General features: G+C 42.4%; 2 protein-coding genes across 3 annotated transcripts; one reads left to right on the forward strand and one right to left on the reverse strand.

Moving 5' to 3' along the window:
• Positions 1–3,743: 3,743 nt before the first annotated feature.
• LOC311272236 (protein c-Fos-like) lies at positions 3,744–14,494 on the reverse strand. Of its 2 annotated transcripts, XM_084378521.1 has the most exons (6): positions 14,336–14,494; positions 14,178–14,216; positions 6,618–6,764; positions 5,858–6,082; positions 5,109–5,216; positions 3,744–4,943 (listed from the first exon to the last, which is right to left on the reverse strand). In XM_084378521.1, exons 3-6 carry the CDS (start codon positions 6,744–6,746, stop codon positions 4,242–4,244), a joined length of 1,164 nt encoding a protein of 387 aa, XP_084234647.1. In that variant the 5' UTR covers positions 6,747–6,764; positions 14,178–14,216; positions 14,336–14,494; the 3' UTR covers positions 3,744–4,241. The 2 variants fall into 2 exon arrangements, with proteins under 2 accessions (XP_084234647.1, XP_084234648.1); XM_084378522.1 differs by lacking the exons at positions 14,178–14,216; positions 14,336–14,494 and adding an exon at positions 11,455–11,635.
• LOC311272237 (protein c-Fos-like) lies at positions 11,924–14,331 on the forward strand. The gene is made up of 4 exons (XM_084378523.1): positions 11,924–12,197; positions 12,575–12,787; positions 12,899–13,006; positions 13,119–14,331. Exons 1-4 carry the CDS (start codon positions 12,063–12,065, stop codon positions 13,776–13,778), a joined length of 1,116 nt encoding a protein of 371 aa, XP_084234649.1. The 5' UTR covers positions 11,924–12,062; the 3' UTR covers positions 13,779–14,331.
• Positions 14,495–18,031: the final 3,537 nt, after the last annotated feature.

Below are 18,031 nucleotides of genomic sequence, written 5' to 3' on the forward strand. Positions count from 1 at the left end.
TGAGGGATTATGTGAGGTCACCAAACGTTCTCCTTTATTTAGTGTATCGTGTCTTTGTTGATTTATATTTGATTTATTTTTATTTAATGCTTTATATCTGTCAATGTACATCAAATAATTAATGGTCATTTACATAACAACGCACTGGATCTATAACTGTCTCTGGCTCAATAATAACAAATATTTGAAACAGAGTGAAATATTGGACTTTTTATTTCACTTCCTTATTTTGTCAACTATAGTTAGTGGTTACTTTGCAAGCTAAGGTTTTACATGCAAAAATCAGACATAACCTGTTAATAAAGTACAATTCAAATAACTAAAATAGCTACATCCAGCAATATAATAATAAAAGAATGATAATATGAAAGTGACAAGGACTAAATAACTTTACTCTTTACACGATAAGTGCGTTTTTTAAGACTGACCTATCTTTACATTGTGATATTATTACTTTTACAAAAAGATCTGCCACATACACAAACTGCTGGAATGTAACTGTGTGTATATGCCCAAATACTGCTCTACAGTAAAATAACAACTGCTTGTGTTTTGTTTTCATGCTTTATATTTCCTACAACTACTGGCTAATACTACATTTAAGATGAAAATAATGTAACTTCCTCCTTGTCAGCTACAACATTTGAAAGCTGCTTATACATCAGAGTATGTCACATATGATGAAATAATACATTACACAATAAAATAATGCTGACAGGGTGCATCCTGCTGCATGTAGTAATTTTAATTTCCATTCCTTTGTATGATAGCCCACATTGCTGATAATATGCATAATCCACATTTTGAGCGTTGTACTTTTCATGAAAATTACATCATTTTGGTCAAAGTAAGAGAAATAAATGCTTCCTCCACCGCCAAGAGACAGTGCTGGAAAGTGACCTGATTAATCTACTTGAGTACTATACTTAGGAACAATGGTAGGCCGATCTCAGAGGCAAATATTGTACTTTTTACCATATTCATTCTAAAGCTTTAGTTACCTGCTACTTCTTACTAAGTTCACATTATTAATTCAAAATATAATGGACAATTTGTGACATATTAGTTAAGATTAGGCTTTATAAAGTAGTTGAAATCAGCTCCACATTTGCCAGCTGCAACATTAAAGTGATGTACACATGGTTCCAATTAAAGGTGAACTATGTAGTTTGGGGGAAAGAAATTGCAATCAGAGGAGAAAGATCTTCATTAACTATGCTTAAACAAACTAAATTAACAAATGCTTTACTTTACTTGTTTATATGTGGCGGACCCTGCCACCTTTCTAGCTTCAAACTGCATTCTGGGGACCTTATTTTCCTCTGAGAACAGCTTTTATTTAAAAAAAAAAAAAAATTTGAGTGTGTATTATTACCTCATTAATAAAGTAAATATTAAAATTCTGAGTTTGAATTTCCTCTCCAAAACGACATAGGGCCCCTTTAACGAGCTTCACTTTTTGTATGTGGTTTACCTTTTGCTCAAGAATAGTTTTATGCTGATACTTATAACATCCAACTTTAACTTGTGTAAAATCTTGAATGCATGACTTGTACTTTTAAGAAATGATTTCTACTCGTTGGTAATATTATTCAGATGGAGTAAAAGCAGGCAATGGCCTCGATCCAAACCTGAAAATTAAAAAAAACACTTCTCTCTCATACAGTGGGGCTGAGGCTGTGGCTTGATGGTTTGTTGTGAACAACTTCAGCTATGTGACTTTTTACAACTGTGGAGCATGTTGAGAAGCTTCACACTGATGGACACATTGAGTTTAGATGGAATAAGTGGACAGAGAGTGAGTCAGAAGCCATCAGAGCTGCTGACAGGTCTGTCCATCATCTCTTTAAAATAGCAGGGGCCCAAACGCACCACGCTGTTACATTAAAGAGACGCTCGTGTTGTTTGGTTTAGCTCCCCCTACCGATGGAAAGAAACACTGCACCTCTCACACAGACAGAGGAAACATGGCAGATGTTATAAAACGTTCAACAAATGCTTTTTTTTTTTTTTTTTTGGCACAAGTGGATGAATGTAATCGTCTGGGCTTGACGTGGTTACATTGAATGCATCCACTGCGCTGTTATCGCTGTCTTGAAACATTTGCTCGTTGATGACCGACACCAAACAGCCTGTGGTCATTACAAACCCCGGTCCTTCTTCCGAGAAAGGCCTTGGCACCGTTAAATTACTTATTAGACCAATTATCGTCGTGCACGTGATGCCCGCTCGTTAATAATAGATGAGAAGCTCTCGTCTGTTTACGCTCAGCAGCGCCGCCGCTTCGACTTTTTCCGGTAACATCCACAACCCGGCCCCGAAACGTGACACCCGTCGCCATGGAAACAAAACAACTGCAATTACCCAAACATGGTCAAGGGAAGTGTGACGACACGGCAGTCGCGCGTTGACGTCACGCGCAGCACGTACTGTTCTGCTGCTGTAGAATCGGATTCCCTTGACCGTGACAACAGTGGAGCCGAGAACGAGCTGTGAATAAATAATTAACCTGCTGTTTTCTGCTGTTTTAAACACGATTCGCTCCCTGGTGGTGCAGCTTTATGTAATACGGAGTCCAAAAATAAGCACGCTGACATCTTTACATGCTGACAGAGAGCTGAAAAAAGGTTCAAGGGTCATTTTGTGACCCTCTTTTGGTTCAATTTAGCAAGTTTGCTAAATCTACATAGGAACATGACATGCTAATCTTTATCAGCAGCCGTAGATTAAACTGTTCTCTTGGCATTGACGATTTCTAGGTGAGTTTTACTATTTTTTTAACCTTTCTCATTCATGTTTTTCTTAAAGAGGCCCTATGTAACAGTTTGTAGCAATTTACATGTATTAATCACGTGACCCGTCTCTCTCAGTTGCCTTTACAAGCCTATAGACCATCTGTTTAAGTAGTTTAATGCTTTTTTTGTTTTTCTGTGAAGGACTCGGGTCGGCTTTTCCACAAACAGTCCAAAGGATGTGACTTTATACACGTTCTCGAGTGCCTCTCTCTGCTCCACTAACAGACAGCAACAGTAGCTAACGTTAGCTTAGAAATTGAGTCTGCTAATAGGAACTAACAACTGACTTCCACCCCAAGACACGAGCTTTCAAACATATTACATGATCTTCCTCAGCAGATGAAGAGCAGTTGAGACGCTATATAGACCTTCAAGTGCTCGGAAGAAAAAAATGATTTGAACATCTGCAATTCGTAAAACAATTTGGCAAACTCCATCTGCTTATGATGTGGGTGGAGGTGGTAAATGTAGATATCTCTATATTGGCCAATATTCTTATACACAACCACATTATATACATCAGCACATATTTTGCGATGATCCTACAAATGTGGTTATCAAACACTTGTGAGAAAGATATGTATGTATAACGCAGTTCAATACACTGTTAATGTCCATAATGACATCAGTCTACTGAAAACTTCCTAGGCATCTTTTTGTACATTATGTTCTTTGTAAAAGACAAAGATAACATATATGCCGATACTGATATATCTGTAATAAGCCAATATCGGCTAATAACATCGGCCGACCCATAGCTAATTGTAAGCTGTGAACAATGAACCCTGTGGTGTGACTGCTACAAATTAATATTCCCGACTGAATGACGACAAAAGCAAGAAATTGTTTGCGGTTGTCTTTTTTTTATTTCCAGCGTTATACAACTTTTTGCATCTGATCGGTTTTCGATAAGTAAAAAAATAAACTATGTCATAAAATACATCTTGATAAAATACATGACGTGATCTTTTATTTTCATGGAAACACTCGAGAGCAAATGTCAAGTTAGGGGACACCTTACAGCAAGATGTTACACCTACACACTACACGTTAGTAACCCTGTTAGTTTCACTTGTTACAACACAACTTTGTCAACAGTATTACACACACATTAGGCTACTGAGCATGATCTAACTTCACATCACATTTAGGGATTTTTTAGAAACACAAGATACCACCTCTTCTTGGATTACGGATGACTCGTATTTGCATGCATTTCTGTTACCAGCACAAAGTCTTATCTCGGAGGATTGCACCAGCAGTATGGAAGAAGTCAACCCTGTCACAGCCACAAAACATGTCGTCAACACAACCTTTGATGTTTAGGGTTTACACAACATCAAAACTCACACTACAAAAGATTATTTGAGAGAGGGATCATAGCTTGCTTGCTGGCTGGTTAGAATACAATTACAGTATCATTGCATTGCATAATCTTCTTTGCATTCACAAGGCCAGAAGTGTTGGAGAGTTAAGACTATCTTTCATTAACTCAGACGCACCGAGGCTGCCTTTGAGGCTCTCGAAGCCGTCGGCCAAGGAATCAATCTCGGAGTAATTAAAGGAGAACACTGTGCGGTAGTTGCTACAAGTGGGGCTGGAAGACATGACTGGTGTGCTCAGAGATTCAAGGTCGTTTGCCACAGACTTGTACAGGGTCTCCCAGTCTGAGAGGCAGAAGGGGCCGCTCAGGTCTATGTCAGGGACCGATGCAGCCATCTCAGGAGACACTGCCATCTCTAGGCTGGGCACCAAGTCGTCCAGGTCGTCTCCTTTTAAGTCCTCCAGAGCCTCCTCTTCTGCGCTCGAACACAGGAGGATGTTGGAGTTCCCCAAGATGGCTGCAGCAGGGATGCAGGGGGCACTGTCCATGTCTTGACATATAGGAGCTTCTGTGGCGCTCTCTGGGGTCTTTCCGTTCTCTAAGATGGACAGCAGCTCTGGGGAGGCCGGAGGATCCTGCAGCATTGTGTTAACATCATCTCCATTTTCTTCCTCCTCCTCCTCCTGCTGCTCCTCATCGCAGTCGTCGAGCTTGCAGGATGGTTTGTGGGAGGCTAAGACCTGCTCCAGTCTCTCCTTCTCCTTCAGCAGGTCGTTTATCTCCGTCTGGAGGGTAGACTTCTCGTCTTCGAGCATGTCGGTTTCCTGAGGTGAGGAGGGACAGAATCAGAAAAAAAAGACTTAGCGTGAGGGGGAGTATGAAAACACTGCTGCACTGTGGTGCTCTGCAGTCATCCCTGCTGGGCTCCTGTTATCTGTACATGTCATACAGGAACATACAGTGCATGTGCCCTGTGTCTTCATACTTACAGCTTGCAGTGTGTCTATCAGCTCCCTCCGTCTGTTACGACACTTTGCTGCAGCAATCTTGTTCCTCTCCCTCCTGATCCTCCTCCTCTCCTCCTCCTCTTTGGAGGGCTAAAATCAATCAGAAAAAAAGCCCATTTTAAATGCGCATCCTGCTAACTTTTGCCATATCAGCAGTTGGCTCCTCAGCACCATTCCGCTTGCCAAAAAGAGAGAGAGAGAGACAGAGGGAGAGAGAGAGAGAGGGGGGGAGACAAAAAAATCTTCGTTGCAGTGTATGCTGGGAATACTGATCTGCTCGGTGGCGGTGCAGACTCTCTTTCAGTTCAGGCGTTAAAATGCTGCACCACTGGCACGGTCTGGTCGAGCACGTGAACGCGCACTTTTTTATGCAATTTGCCATCCCATTCATAAACAGTGGTGAGCTCCCGTTACTCCGAGAGTCATTACGCGCAGCACCAATTAGATATAATCCAATCACCTGTGTGCCTGCAGTCATTTACATGCACAGCTCGGTATGTTCATTTTACTTAAACAGTAAAAGAAAAAAAAAATCTACTTTCACGTCCTGTTGAAAATATCGCGATAACTCAATTTTCATATTAACCTTGAATCAGTGGAAAGGAGTCGTGGGAAGGGATAGGACAATATGGACTCCTTCATTGATTGATTGATTGATTGATTGATTGACTACCTAATTAAAGTGACATTGCATTACCCTCCCCCCCGCCCCACCTTGCTCTCCTGCATACCTTGTCTTTAAGCCCCTTCCTGTTGGAGGGCTTCGCCTTGCTCGCAGCTGCCGGGGAAGACGACTGGCTCCCGCCGTGAGTTTTGCTCTTCGCGCGTCCGGACGACGGAGAGCCAGATGTGATGACTGTCTGCACTGGCTGCACCATCCACCTCAGATCCGGCGAGGTTGAGATTGCAGTCACAGTCGGAACAAAGGAGTCTGCTACACTGGTCTCAATATCCTCCTGGAAGAAGAAGAAGAAAAAAAAACACATGACAGAGACATATTATGCATATGCAGTCAAAGATTAATTTAGCTTATCTGATGAAGGAGGAATCTAACCTTTGGGTGTGCTTAAATGGTACATCAATCATTTGTGATGAGGAATGTCAAAAAATAAATAAAAAATGACTGAATCAATATTGTCTACAAATCCATCAAAATCATCTGCATGCCCTGTCATCACATCCTTATCACGCATTTTTATCATCACTATCACTCTGGAATGAAAGGTCACGACCAAGACATGTCTGTGTGAGGTACATTACAAACCTTCTCCCTGAAATGACACTTCCCTCACATGCACTGAGACTGTATAGATCGCCTATGTGTTTGTATAGAATCAATGTAAAGCACGGGACAGTCTGCCTACTTGGATACGTGTGAACATTTTGTCCCTACTGTCCACATGAGCCCTTTGCAACCCCATTTTAACCGTAAGCATGAATTATCTTGCAAGATTTCATTATATGTGAATCATTTTTGAGATGATCTTCTACCTTGGCGCTGTCCACTGATGATGAAAGCGAGTCAGGAGGATGCTGGCTGCACCCAGGGGTGTCCCCGCCAGGCGATGCTGTGCTACAGCTGGACGATGAGTCGAACTCAGAGCTGGAGTCTGGATGCATGTTCTCGTCTAACAATTACTGCATACAAAAAAAATAAAATAATAATAATAAAAAAAAGATAGAATAGTCTATCCAAGTCTAAGTAGAAAACTGACGCCTAAACGTCTTTCTATATTCCATTTGCCGGGTTCATAAATGGTAACTGTGCAGATAGTGGAGAGGCCCGCCTTTTATAGTGAGCTGGAATTTTATGAATGAAATCTGTGTGGTGAGACCGAACCATTTGACAGAGGGAGAGGTGAGTGAGGGGGAAAAAAGCGAGCAGATGTTTTCCAATTTAACAATTAAATCATGCAAATGTATGAACAGAAACATGAGCGGCGTTTTTATTTTCATTCATCTTATTTTCTCAAATATTCAAAATAAAAAATAACCAGTATATGTGAAGTGACGACCCCCGTCTGCAAGAGGTGCCCATCGCCATGAATGAACTACGTCAGTTCACGTATGCAGCATCTGCATGATATACATCATGTTCCCTTTATGTCCACGTATGTTCTGGTCTTAATTGCACTTAATTCAACATAAATGTAGAAAGAATGAAGGTGATGAAGAATATTAAAAATCATTTTTGTGACGTTTCACTGTATGTCCCCTTCGAGTCGTTCAGATCAGAGCAATGCTGATGGAGCGGCTACAAGCTGCCCCCCAAATCACAATCTTTTTATTTATTACCAATATTGTGAAACCCAGCATGATTTCATTAACGCACGCGGCTTCCAGCACACCGCCTCATTATTTATGAGCTGCTAAATCAAGTGTCGGCCATACATCACAGTGCCTTTCACCTGTCTCTGCATATGAATATAGCTCCAGCAACAGAAATTGTCGCTGGAGTGAGGCAGCCAATCGCAGAGTGGACCGGTCGAGCCATATATGGATGCTTCCGGCGAGCAGGGGGCGCGCCTGTGTGGCGCACGGAGAGCGCGCAGTCGGACTGTGTGTGTGTGTGTGTGTGTGTGTGTGTGTGTGTGTGTGTGTGGCCCACTCACTCAGAGACACAAAACAAAAAGTGAAACATGCGCTAAAAGGCTCGGCCGTCATGAATTGTGGGCTACCCGATAACAGCGTCATTAGCTGCGACTCGACTGACCGCAGAGGCGCTGGGCTGCTTTCAGGACACGCAGAGGAGGGTAGACCCCTGCACTTGAACCACAAGAATAGAATGCAGACAGCTTTTTTGTGCGCAGATTTAGACCTGTGAGTGCATCACAAATCCTAACATCACACTTGTGAGTTACTGCAGACACTTAACCATGTTAATCATCTTCTTTTCCAGGAGAAATGTATTGATTTGGTGGCTGATTTCCTGCTTTTGTTCTCCCACTTTCACACATACTAATCAGCTCTGCTGATGCAGTTTATTGGCACCAATTATGTAAGCGTCATTCCCGCTTGTCAAGCTCCTATAAGAAAAGGGATTGTATATAGGCTATATTTAGGTTTCACATGGCCTCACCACTCAAGTGAGAGCGATAGATGGTGAATAGAGAGGGGGGCCTCTCCCCTTGCTCTGATGGTGGCCGCGCTCCCGGCTGCTTCCCGGCAGTGCCAGCCCCCCTCCGGGCTTATTTACTGGCACATCATTAGGTGGTCGGCTTGAGCCTATTCAGCCTCCGGCGGCTCAAGACCAGACGGGTTCAAAGGTCGGACATAACTATAGACACCTCTCACTACCGCTCAAAGGCTTGTTTTCATCAGAGCGGGTGGAGCGTGAATGTGCGTGAGTGTAGAAGTTTATTTTTAGACTCCGTGACATCATCTGTCAGAGTTCATGTAAATTAGGTAAATAGATCATTTAAGTTTACTGAGCTCATGTGAGTAACACCACTGCTGTTATGTGATGAGAATTAAATGACATATCCAGAGATTCTTTATAAAATATGATAAACGAATCGGCAATTACATTACTATGTTGCAAAAAATTGTTACTTTTCTGGAAGTTAAGGTTGTGTGAAGATGATCTCATTCATCGTTTAATCATCATCTCCTCTGTGTAGTTGCAAACTCATGCTATATATGTGTATTACTTGTGCACAAGGCTATTATTATGGTCACCAACTATATTATTATGAGAAGACAACTCAGGATAAAAATAACATTATTTCTGTGATCCGATTTTGCCAACTCTTATCACTAAAGAAGTGAAAAACATTGTTCGGAACAAAAAGTCCGGGTCAGCATTCTTTGATCTGGCAGCTGCTCTTGCCAACCAGTCAAACAAATAGGCCACTCAAACAATCCACAAGATAAACGGGTTGTTTGGTGTCCCGTTTCATTCCGCTGCTCCGCGAGACTCCCCTGTCTGAGAGCCGCGACACAGACAGAGATCCCACTCTGACACCGTTTCCTGGATACCAGATATTCCGGCCCGTATGGAAAACAAACAAACCGTGCTGCCTCTCAACAGACGACACGGATGAGCTGGTTTTATTTTTTCTTCGTGGAGTGAGACGTCGTCACAACGCAAAACGATCGTTGTTGCTATGCAAAACGAGGACGTCACTGACGCGAAGGGGTGGAGTGTTGCCATGCCAACCAGGAATGTTCAACAAAACACCAGCGCGGGAAACAAAACACAACTCCTTTAGCCTGAATTGATGCACTTTGACACAATAACACTATTATTATCACTTTATCCATGTAATTATGGAATTTCAACGCTTTTATATCTATTCCTTTTTAAATGGTTTTTAAACAGCCCAGCCTGAACCCTGTAGCCTACATTGTTTAAAGACAGGCAGTAAAGAGGGGCATTTCCTAGAGGACCCCTAGGAATGCAAAGAAAAATAGGAAATCCTAACATAGCTATTGTGAATGTAAGAATGACTATTGTAGTCAGAGTTTTTGCCTCATTCTCTGCCTATTTATAGTTTTTAGAAGTAGTAAATCAACAAAAAACTACTAATGATAATAGTAACGTATTTGGGTTGGGGTCTTACTTATTCTGTAGGCCTACTTCTACATTATGGGGAAATTTATAGGACAAGGGTGTTAGAAAGTATTATTAGAGTGCTCATGTGAAGGAAATACACATCCTGACTGTTGGCTCAGTGTCAAACCTGTGGTTGAGTGACTTATAGCTCCTTATGTAAATCACAAAGGATTCCCTCTCACAGATGTAGGGGAAGACCTGTGTTATCAAGCCTGACACCCATGAGGAAAGCAAACTGCTGTTGTGGAAAAGTACACATGACAAACCAGTTATCTGCTTACTGTGCAATTTAACACACCCTAGCTTGGATTTCAAACAAAAGGTACAAGTACTGCCTGAGGGGCGTACTACACATGTAACTGCTCCTGCCCCGACATGTTTTTTTACCGTGTTCCCTTTTCAATGTTTGTATACAGTGAATTTGGATTCCCACAGAAATCATAGGCTACAGTCTTTAGACACAAAGTCTTTGCATCTCAGATTAGAGAATGAGTTTCATTTTTTTTCATTTTTTAAAAAGTCAACAAACAGAGATATATTTGCACACATAATTTTTTTCATACACTTCTCTCACTTTAACCCTACTATTGTTTTTTGCTTATAGATCTAAAATGCATGGCACCTACGAGATTAGATTACAGTCACATATTATAAAAACGATTTTAAAGGCTATAAGAAAGTAAATAGGAAAGTTTGAACTGTGGTTTTGACATGTATGGGGAAAATAGGATTTGAATGCATGAAAAAAGTGCCTCCCTATTACAAATATTTGTCTTAAAACCCTTTAAACCTGCTTTACAGACACTCAACACAGTGCTTCGACACTCTCTATTTAAATCATACTGTACAACATAGTTTGCATGTTTGAACATGTATCTCTCTGGGACTTTAAAATAAACCGATGTGGGATAAAACAATGCTTGATAAACAACATAATTCTGTAAAGATTTAGGCATAAGGCTGTTTTTATGTTTGCAAAAGTTAGCATTGTACTCAATGAGTACACTTGTTTTAGTTATTTGTAGTACATCTTTTTTCATGCAAACATGGGAAAGGATTGAACTATTGCCTTGTGTTAACCCTGACAGACGAAAGTTGCCTGGGGACCACAGTGGAGACTGGTTATAACCAAGTTCTTCAGGTGCAGTCATACCTTGAAGTTGACCATCTACTCTTGGAGGACCTCACCTGATAAACGTGGACACATTGCGGATATTTGTTAAATTAGCTACTTGGAACATAGTTTGGTTTTTGTTTTGCCTCATGCTGTATAGTGTTATGGATACATTTTTTCAATAAAATTATTGCTTCAAACTCTGTTTGAGCACACATAAACTACCATTATTAACTGCAAATATGTCTTAACAGTACATTTGCATCTTTGATAATTGAATAATACTGCATTTGTCTAACAGCCCTTACATTTGTTTCAGTTTCAGGTTGTCTTCCCCCGTTAAAACACTAGCCTATCAGAAAGCCCAGAATGCAAAGCTGACGAAGCAGATTTAAATCTAGAGAGTGTTGAGTGTCACCTCTCAAACTGGAGCACCATACCTGATTTAAATCATAAAAATGAAAAAAAGCAGTAAAGGCTATCTTCATAAGAAAGGTTTAAAAAAGTCTTGATATTAATTATTACAATTTTTAAAATGAATTATATTGTATTATTGAATAAGTAAAGGCACCGTGTTAAAAATACCCCAGCAGTGTGTTTCGATGCGTTTGCTTGACACACTTAGCTCAGAACAGACACATCTGCATGTTCAAATTTACCTTTCGGTGTACTTTGGCGTGTAGGACGTACTTTTGCTGACCATTATGCCAGTTCTTCAGTGTTCACAACAGCCTCTGTGTGTTTGTTGACTTGCATAACGTCATGTCGCCGTCGTCCAATCTCTGGTCTATTTCCCAGCAGGCGCCGCCCCGTTTTACAGGATGCACCATATTTGGAAAATGACGTACTGGGGATCCCGGTCTGGAATATTCCATTTATGGAGGGAGACCGTAAAATATAACGTCTAAATGCGACTTTTTTTACCTTTAAACATCACAAGCCGGCATTGCATGTTCAACATATAGCGGATTAAACGACGTAAAAGCAGTCTGTGGCGTTATTGCCGCGTTGTTACGTCCGTGTTTTGGTGTTTTCGCTGTCGTAGACGGAGCGCTCCCTCCTACGTCATCAGGTCTCAGGCTATAAAAAGGCTTCGAGCAGACAGAGTTGGCATTCAAACTTTCAGAGCAACGAGCAGAGAAAAGACATCGGGAGCAGCAGTTAGAGTTTCTCACCAACCTACTCAAAGGATTTCCTCATCTCAAGGTTTCATTCCCCCTCGGTAGACTTTGTTTGGATCTTCCTACTTGCTTTTGTTCGGGGAATCATGATGTTTACCGCTTTCAACACGGAGTGCGACTCTTCCTCCCGCTGCAGTACGGCTTCCCCGTCCGGGGAGCAGCTGGGCTACTATCCTTCCCCAGCCGGATCTTACTCCAGCATGGGATCACCACAGTCTCAGGTACGTCTTGTCAAATATTATTACACTGTCATTACAATGTAGGCTACATGATTTTTTTTTTAAATGTGTGTGTTTGCTTGCAATGAAAAACTACATTATTCTCAAAAAGCTTTAAGTTTCTAAATAATAAATATAGTCTGGCTGAGAAATAGTAAAAGCCCATTGACCAGTAATGCACACAGTGCAAGGCGAGCTTCATTCATTCACCTGGAAACTCCTCAGAGGGAGTGTAACGTCATGGCTGACATCATAAGGATATTTTTAAACCACCCAGCTTTTTATAGACCCCCTTCTTCATTCATAGACATCCTGCTCTGCTGCTCCCCCCCTCCTGAAAGTAAATGTACTGATGATCCTTTTTGCTTCATTCCCCACAGGATTTCACTGACTTGACAGCATCAAGTGCCTCCTTCATCCCCACCGTCACAGCCATTTCGACGAGCCCGGATCTGCAGTGGATGGTCCAGCCTTTGATCTCCTCGGTGGCCCCATCTCACAGAGCTAACCCCTACAGCCCCAGCCCCGCCTACTCCAGACCGGGCATGAGGTCTGCAGCATCCAAGGCTCACAAGAGGGGCAGAATGGAGCAGGTAATTACCATCTGACCTAAATAATAATTCAAGTGTTGCATAACAAGTTGTAACTTTCATGTTACAGTGTAGAACTGGAGGCTTAACTTTTTTTTAATTTATCATGTGCAGGTGACACCTGAGGAGGAAGAGAAGAAGAGAGTTCGCAGAGAGAGAAACAAGCAGGCAGCAGCAAAATGCCGCAACAGGAGGCGAGAGCTCACTGACACACTGCAAGCTGTAAGTATGCCACAGATTTACCATCATTCATCAGAGTATTTCTCGCCACAGCTAATAGTGTTATCCAACAGCCAAGCTAATGCCTCTTCCTCCATTTCTCTCTCCCTCGCAGGAAACTGATGAGCTTGAGGATGAGAAGTCCAGCCTGCAGAATGATATTGCTAATCTTCTGAAGGAGAAGGAGAGGCTTGAGTTCATTCTTGCTGCCCACCAACCCATCTGCAAAATCCCCTCCGAGCTGGACTCAGACTTCTCCGTCATCTCCATGTCTCCGGCCTGCCTCGCAACCGGGGTGTCCACCCAGCCACAGACCACAATCCCCCAGGCATCCATGATCACTTCCAGCCAGCCAACCTTCACCTCCACTTCCACCTCCACCTCCAACTCCATCTTCTCCACCGCCACCATCTCCAACAGCACGGTCAAGATGACAGACCTGGACTCCTCCGTCCTGGAGGAGTCTCTGGATCTGCTCACAAAGACTGAGATGGAGACGGCGCGCTCAGTGCCCGAGGTCGACCTGTCCAACTCCCTCTACACAACTCAGGACTGGGAGGCCCTTCATGCCTCAGCCACCACCACTGACTTCGAGCCCCTGTGCACGCCCGTGGTGACCTGCACACCAGCCGGCACCACCTTCACGTCTTCTTTCGTGTTTACCTTCCCAGAGGCGGAGACCTTCCCCACCTGCGGCATCGCCCACAGGAGAGGAAGCAACAGCAACGACCAGTCCTCTGATTCGCTCAGCTCGCCCACCCTGCTGGCCCTTTAAAGACTCTTCCAAAAAAAAAAAGCAAAAACACTTCCTATTAGCACATTTTCTTGACGTATGAGATGTGCAGATCACAGGGCTATGGAGCGGACTTGTACCAGGAAGCAAATTATTTATGATTTTATTTGCCTTTTATCTATACTTGCCTATTACACCAATGTAGCAAGTTAAAAAGCATGTTTTAACTAATACCACCTAGTCGTTGTATGAGTTCATATATGATTTTAATGGTGCTAGATAAGAAAAACTCGTCGTAGTGTTGATGTGTGTTCAGAGCAATAGTTATTATTGATCCAGTTTGTTTTCTGGTTGATGGAATGTGAGAGTAATTGTGAACTTTTTTTTTGTGAAACTTAAAAAAAAACAAAAAACAAAAAAACTGATGTGCTTTGTCCTAACCATGGTCTGAGTGGTCCTTATCTTCTGGTATGAAGTTTTCTGTGAAAACAACAGTGGTTTTAATTTATGAAATTTTTATTTTTTTACAGAGAGAGCAAAGATGAAAGCTGTTTGTAAGATATGTAAATAAAAAGATAGTGATATTTCAATTCAATTACCTTTGTCTTTGGCTTTCTGCTTACCACATGCACACATATTATATTCACACTTCCCATAACGAGCAGTGAGATAGCATGGCAGCTCCAGTGGCATCCAATTATAATAATGTCTAAAATTAGCCTCCATAAGGGATAGCAGTATTTTTCCCTGCACCTCCACTGGCTCTATTTATTGTTCCGTCTGTTGCCAAGGTTAACTATACGTCAGGGCTCTGACGTCAGTGCGTTCTTTCCATTTTTTTTTTTTTTTAATTTGCAAGCGTAGCGCGGTGACGTAGTACTTCCGTGCCCAACGCTTCTACTGCTCTGTCTCCCAGCAGGGAAGAAAGCAAACCGACTCCTCGGTCAGACACCTTGTTTTTCCGCTAAAATACACACATGTAAAGATTTTTTACGTTTTTCTTTTAACAGAGGAACTTCACTTCTGATATAGGGAATAGAAAGAAACGTGAAACTACGCTTCCCTAATCGAGCCGACGTGGTTGTTCTCGCTGCACACGGCTGGTTATATAAACAGAAATTCGCAAGAGGATCCGAAAGCAACATTTTGACCACGATCTGCGTCGGTCTAATTTATTCTGTTCTCTCGGCAGGTTTTTGAAGTCGCCAAAATATCACCTCCCACAGTCAGAGAGGCACATGTGAGTTACAGCACAATGCAGGAGAAAGAGTCCTCAGGAATAATTCATGAAGCCACAGAAAAGTATTTGTGCAAATGGACCGTGGCGTGCAGACAGATAGGTGTAAAGTGACTGTCTGCAAAGTCTTTTTCCAGACAGACACTAAAACCCCATTTTCTGGAAGCACAGCCGGGGCCAAGATTTACACCGATGTGCCAGCATCGCATCAAAAATGTCTTTGAATGACAAGTAGGTCACATGTGAACGCCTAATCTGGAACATGGTGATCAAGAAAATGTCTTTTTCCATTGGTGAATACAGTAGGCTACAGATTAAAATAACTGGTGGGCTGCAGGCAAACAGACGCAGTGTAGGTTTTCTTTCCGTTTAAGAATAACTGATAAAGCTTAAGTGTCGTTTTTTCCAGAAACATAAAACATGATTTCAAGAAATTGACCTTTTTACCAAAAGTGAAACTTAAAGAACAAGTTCACCCAGAAAATTCAAATTCAGTCATTACCTACTCACCCCCATGCCGACGGAAAGTCTGGTGAAGTTTCATAGACAATAAAACATTTCTGGAGCTTCACAGCAAAAGCAGCAATTCTCCTAAACAACTGAAGTGGATGGGGACTTGTTTCAAAATATAAAAAAAACAAACTGAAACAGTGAAATTGATCCCAAACTATTAAAGCCCAAATCGTCACTGTAGCTGCTAATCTAAAAGTGTTAGTGAGCACCCCGTCTGAGGTGGGTGGACATGCTCGGCATCTTTTTTAATCAATTAGGGGTCTCAGGGGTCAGCGGAGACTTCAAATACAAAATAGTCCCCATCTGCTTCAGTTGTTTGGGAGAATGCTGCAACGCTGTTTTGCTGTGAAGCTCCAGAAATGTCTTGTCACTGCGAAACTTAACTTTACATCGGCATGGGGGTAAGTAGATAACGATACTTCAACTCATCCTTTAATTTGTCCTTTCTTTAATTTCAACTTTTATAATAGCGTCATGGTCCAGGTGCATTTAATGTGAATTCTGGGAGTTACAGGCATCTGTCCTGTCTCTCCCATGATTACTTAGAAGGCAAATATATAAACCCTGAAGACAGTAAACTCAGCAGTGTCACTATCTAATTTCCACTGAAACATTTCTTGTTTGTGCAACACCTTACTGTTACGCAGTTGGTCATCAAACCTTCCCTACCGCTCCCTCCTACTTGTCATTCTTTCACCTCACTCGCTCATTTGACCCTTTTATCAATATTGCACCATGTAAAGAATCACCGGAAGCCGGATTGCTCAATGGCTTTACACAGGAAGTGCGTGGTGTGTGAGCGTTAGGGACGTGCGGTGTGGAAGACTACCGTCGCACAATAACTAACTTGCCCTGACGTTTGAGCCCTTTCCAGTGTGGACACACCCTTTTTGTGCAACACGGCCGAGACGATATGAGACAGTTGTCAGGCCTGCTCCTCCAAAGTATGACCTGAAACAAATCAAAAGATTCAGAGAAAGTTGCAGAAGCAAAATGCCTCTTTCTTAGTTTCCTGCTTGAGGAAAATTTCTTGGATTGAAACAGGGCTTTTACAAAGCCTCTTGTTTTGTTAGCACTGTGCTGTTGCGTAACAGCTGAATTCTGAGTACCTATCTGTTTTCCTTTCCACTTAAGATGAGCCTCCTTTTCCCTCAATAAAGCCTCAGTGTGCGACCATGCAGCGCCTAATAACTCCATCTATTAATACCTCTATGTCGGCCCCAGGGAGCTGGGGTAGCAGCAGAAATAGCAGGTGCCTATTGCTTCTTTTAACATCAGCATCAACAGCAGTAAAATTAGACCACTATGACGCCAACCTGCGTCGGTGCTGCAACCCATGGGAGGAACCAGGCAAGCGTACGCCCGATAGAAAAAGAGGAGGAAAGTGAGAGCGAGGCGAGGGGAGGAAGAGGATGGGAGAAAATGATGAGTGTTTGAGGACAGCAGCGAGGGAGGCAGACAGAGATCCCTGCCTGGGTGTAATTGCGAGCACGGTGATGATGAAACAGCTGAGTTCGCCTCCGTGCCACGACAGCAAGAGCTCGGTTTGGCTCGGCTCCATATTCAGAGAAATCCATCCCCTGATACCTTCCTTCTGTCGAGAGAGGATACAGACGGCACTCAGTGTCTTACCCCTGTAGACAGGTGTCTGTCTGAGTGATACAATGACGCCAAATTATACTTTTGATCTGTTCTTGACGTATTTGTTTTAGAGTCGTGAGTGTGACACAGTGCAGATATTTCATAAAATCACATTTCTATGACAGTCTGTGTGTTCATCTGTAGGAGTGTGACGAATCAAATTCAGGTTGGGATTCTGGGCTCTCATCTGCGTGCGTCTGCCTTTCCTTTGTATTTTTCCGTGTCTAGAGGTGATAAGAAGCGCAACGCAAAGAATGACAGCAATTAGTCGAAGGGTGTGTAGACACTTGCGTCAGCATGCGCGCTCATTTAAGGAAGTCATCTTACTGTGAAAGGTAGAACTTTCATAATGACTTATAATGCTGAGCCAGTGCCCAGAAGTGATATAAAGGTTAGTCAATCAACAGTGAGATTATCGCGGTAGCTTTCCACGTTAATCCACGTTGAATATGTTCAAACATGTAAAATGAGAATGGCTACTAGAGCATGTAAAAAATGCAGATAAGTCTCAGGTATATGACTTTAAAGTTGTGCATTTCATTTCTGCCCTAAAAAGCTCCGTAGCATGGAGGAGTGTGTGACATGCTATTCTTAGAGGTTATTTGACGCACTAAGCTACAATACTGCAGGGATTTCTCTATCCAATAATTACTGTTCACTTAGTGCCAGACTCCCCACACAGCAGCGTGTCCTCGTCTCGTCTCGTGGGATCAGTAACAAGGATGTTTCCCTGGAAACTGGACAGCTCTATCATATGTAATTGGGTAATCCCTGAGCCGCTGACAGAAAAATAATAGCTTTTGGGATTTTCAAAATACCCCAGCCAACACTGAGCGTGATATGGCTGTTTCGTAACCTCGGATTCACCAATCGCATACAGGATGGATTACTGTGCCGTTACTGT

This window comes from Pagrus pagrus, assembly GCF_965226575.1.
Source record: "Pagrus pagrus genome assembly, chromosome: 16".
Lineage (NCBI taxonomy): Eukaryota > Metazoa > Chordata > Actinopteri > Spariformes > Sparidae > Pagrus > Pagrus pagrus.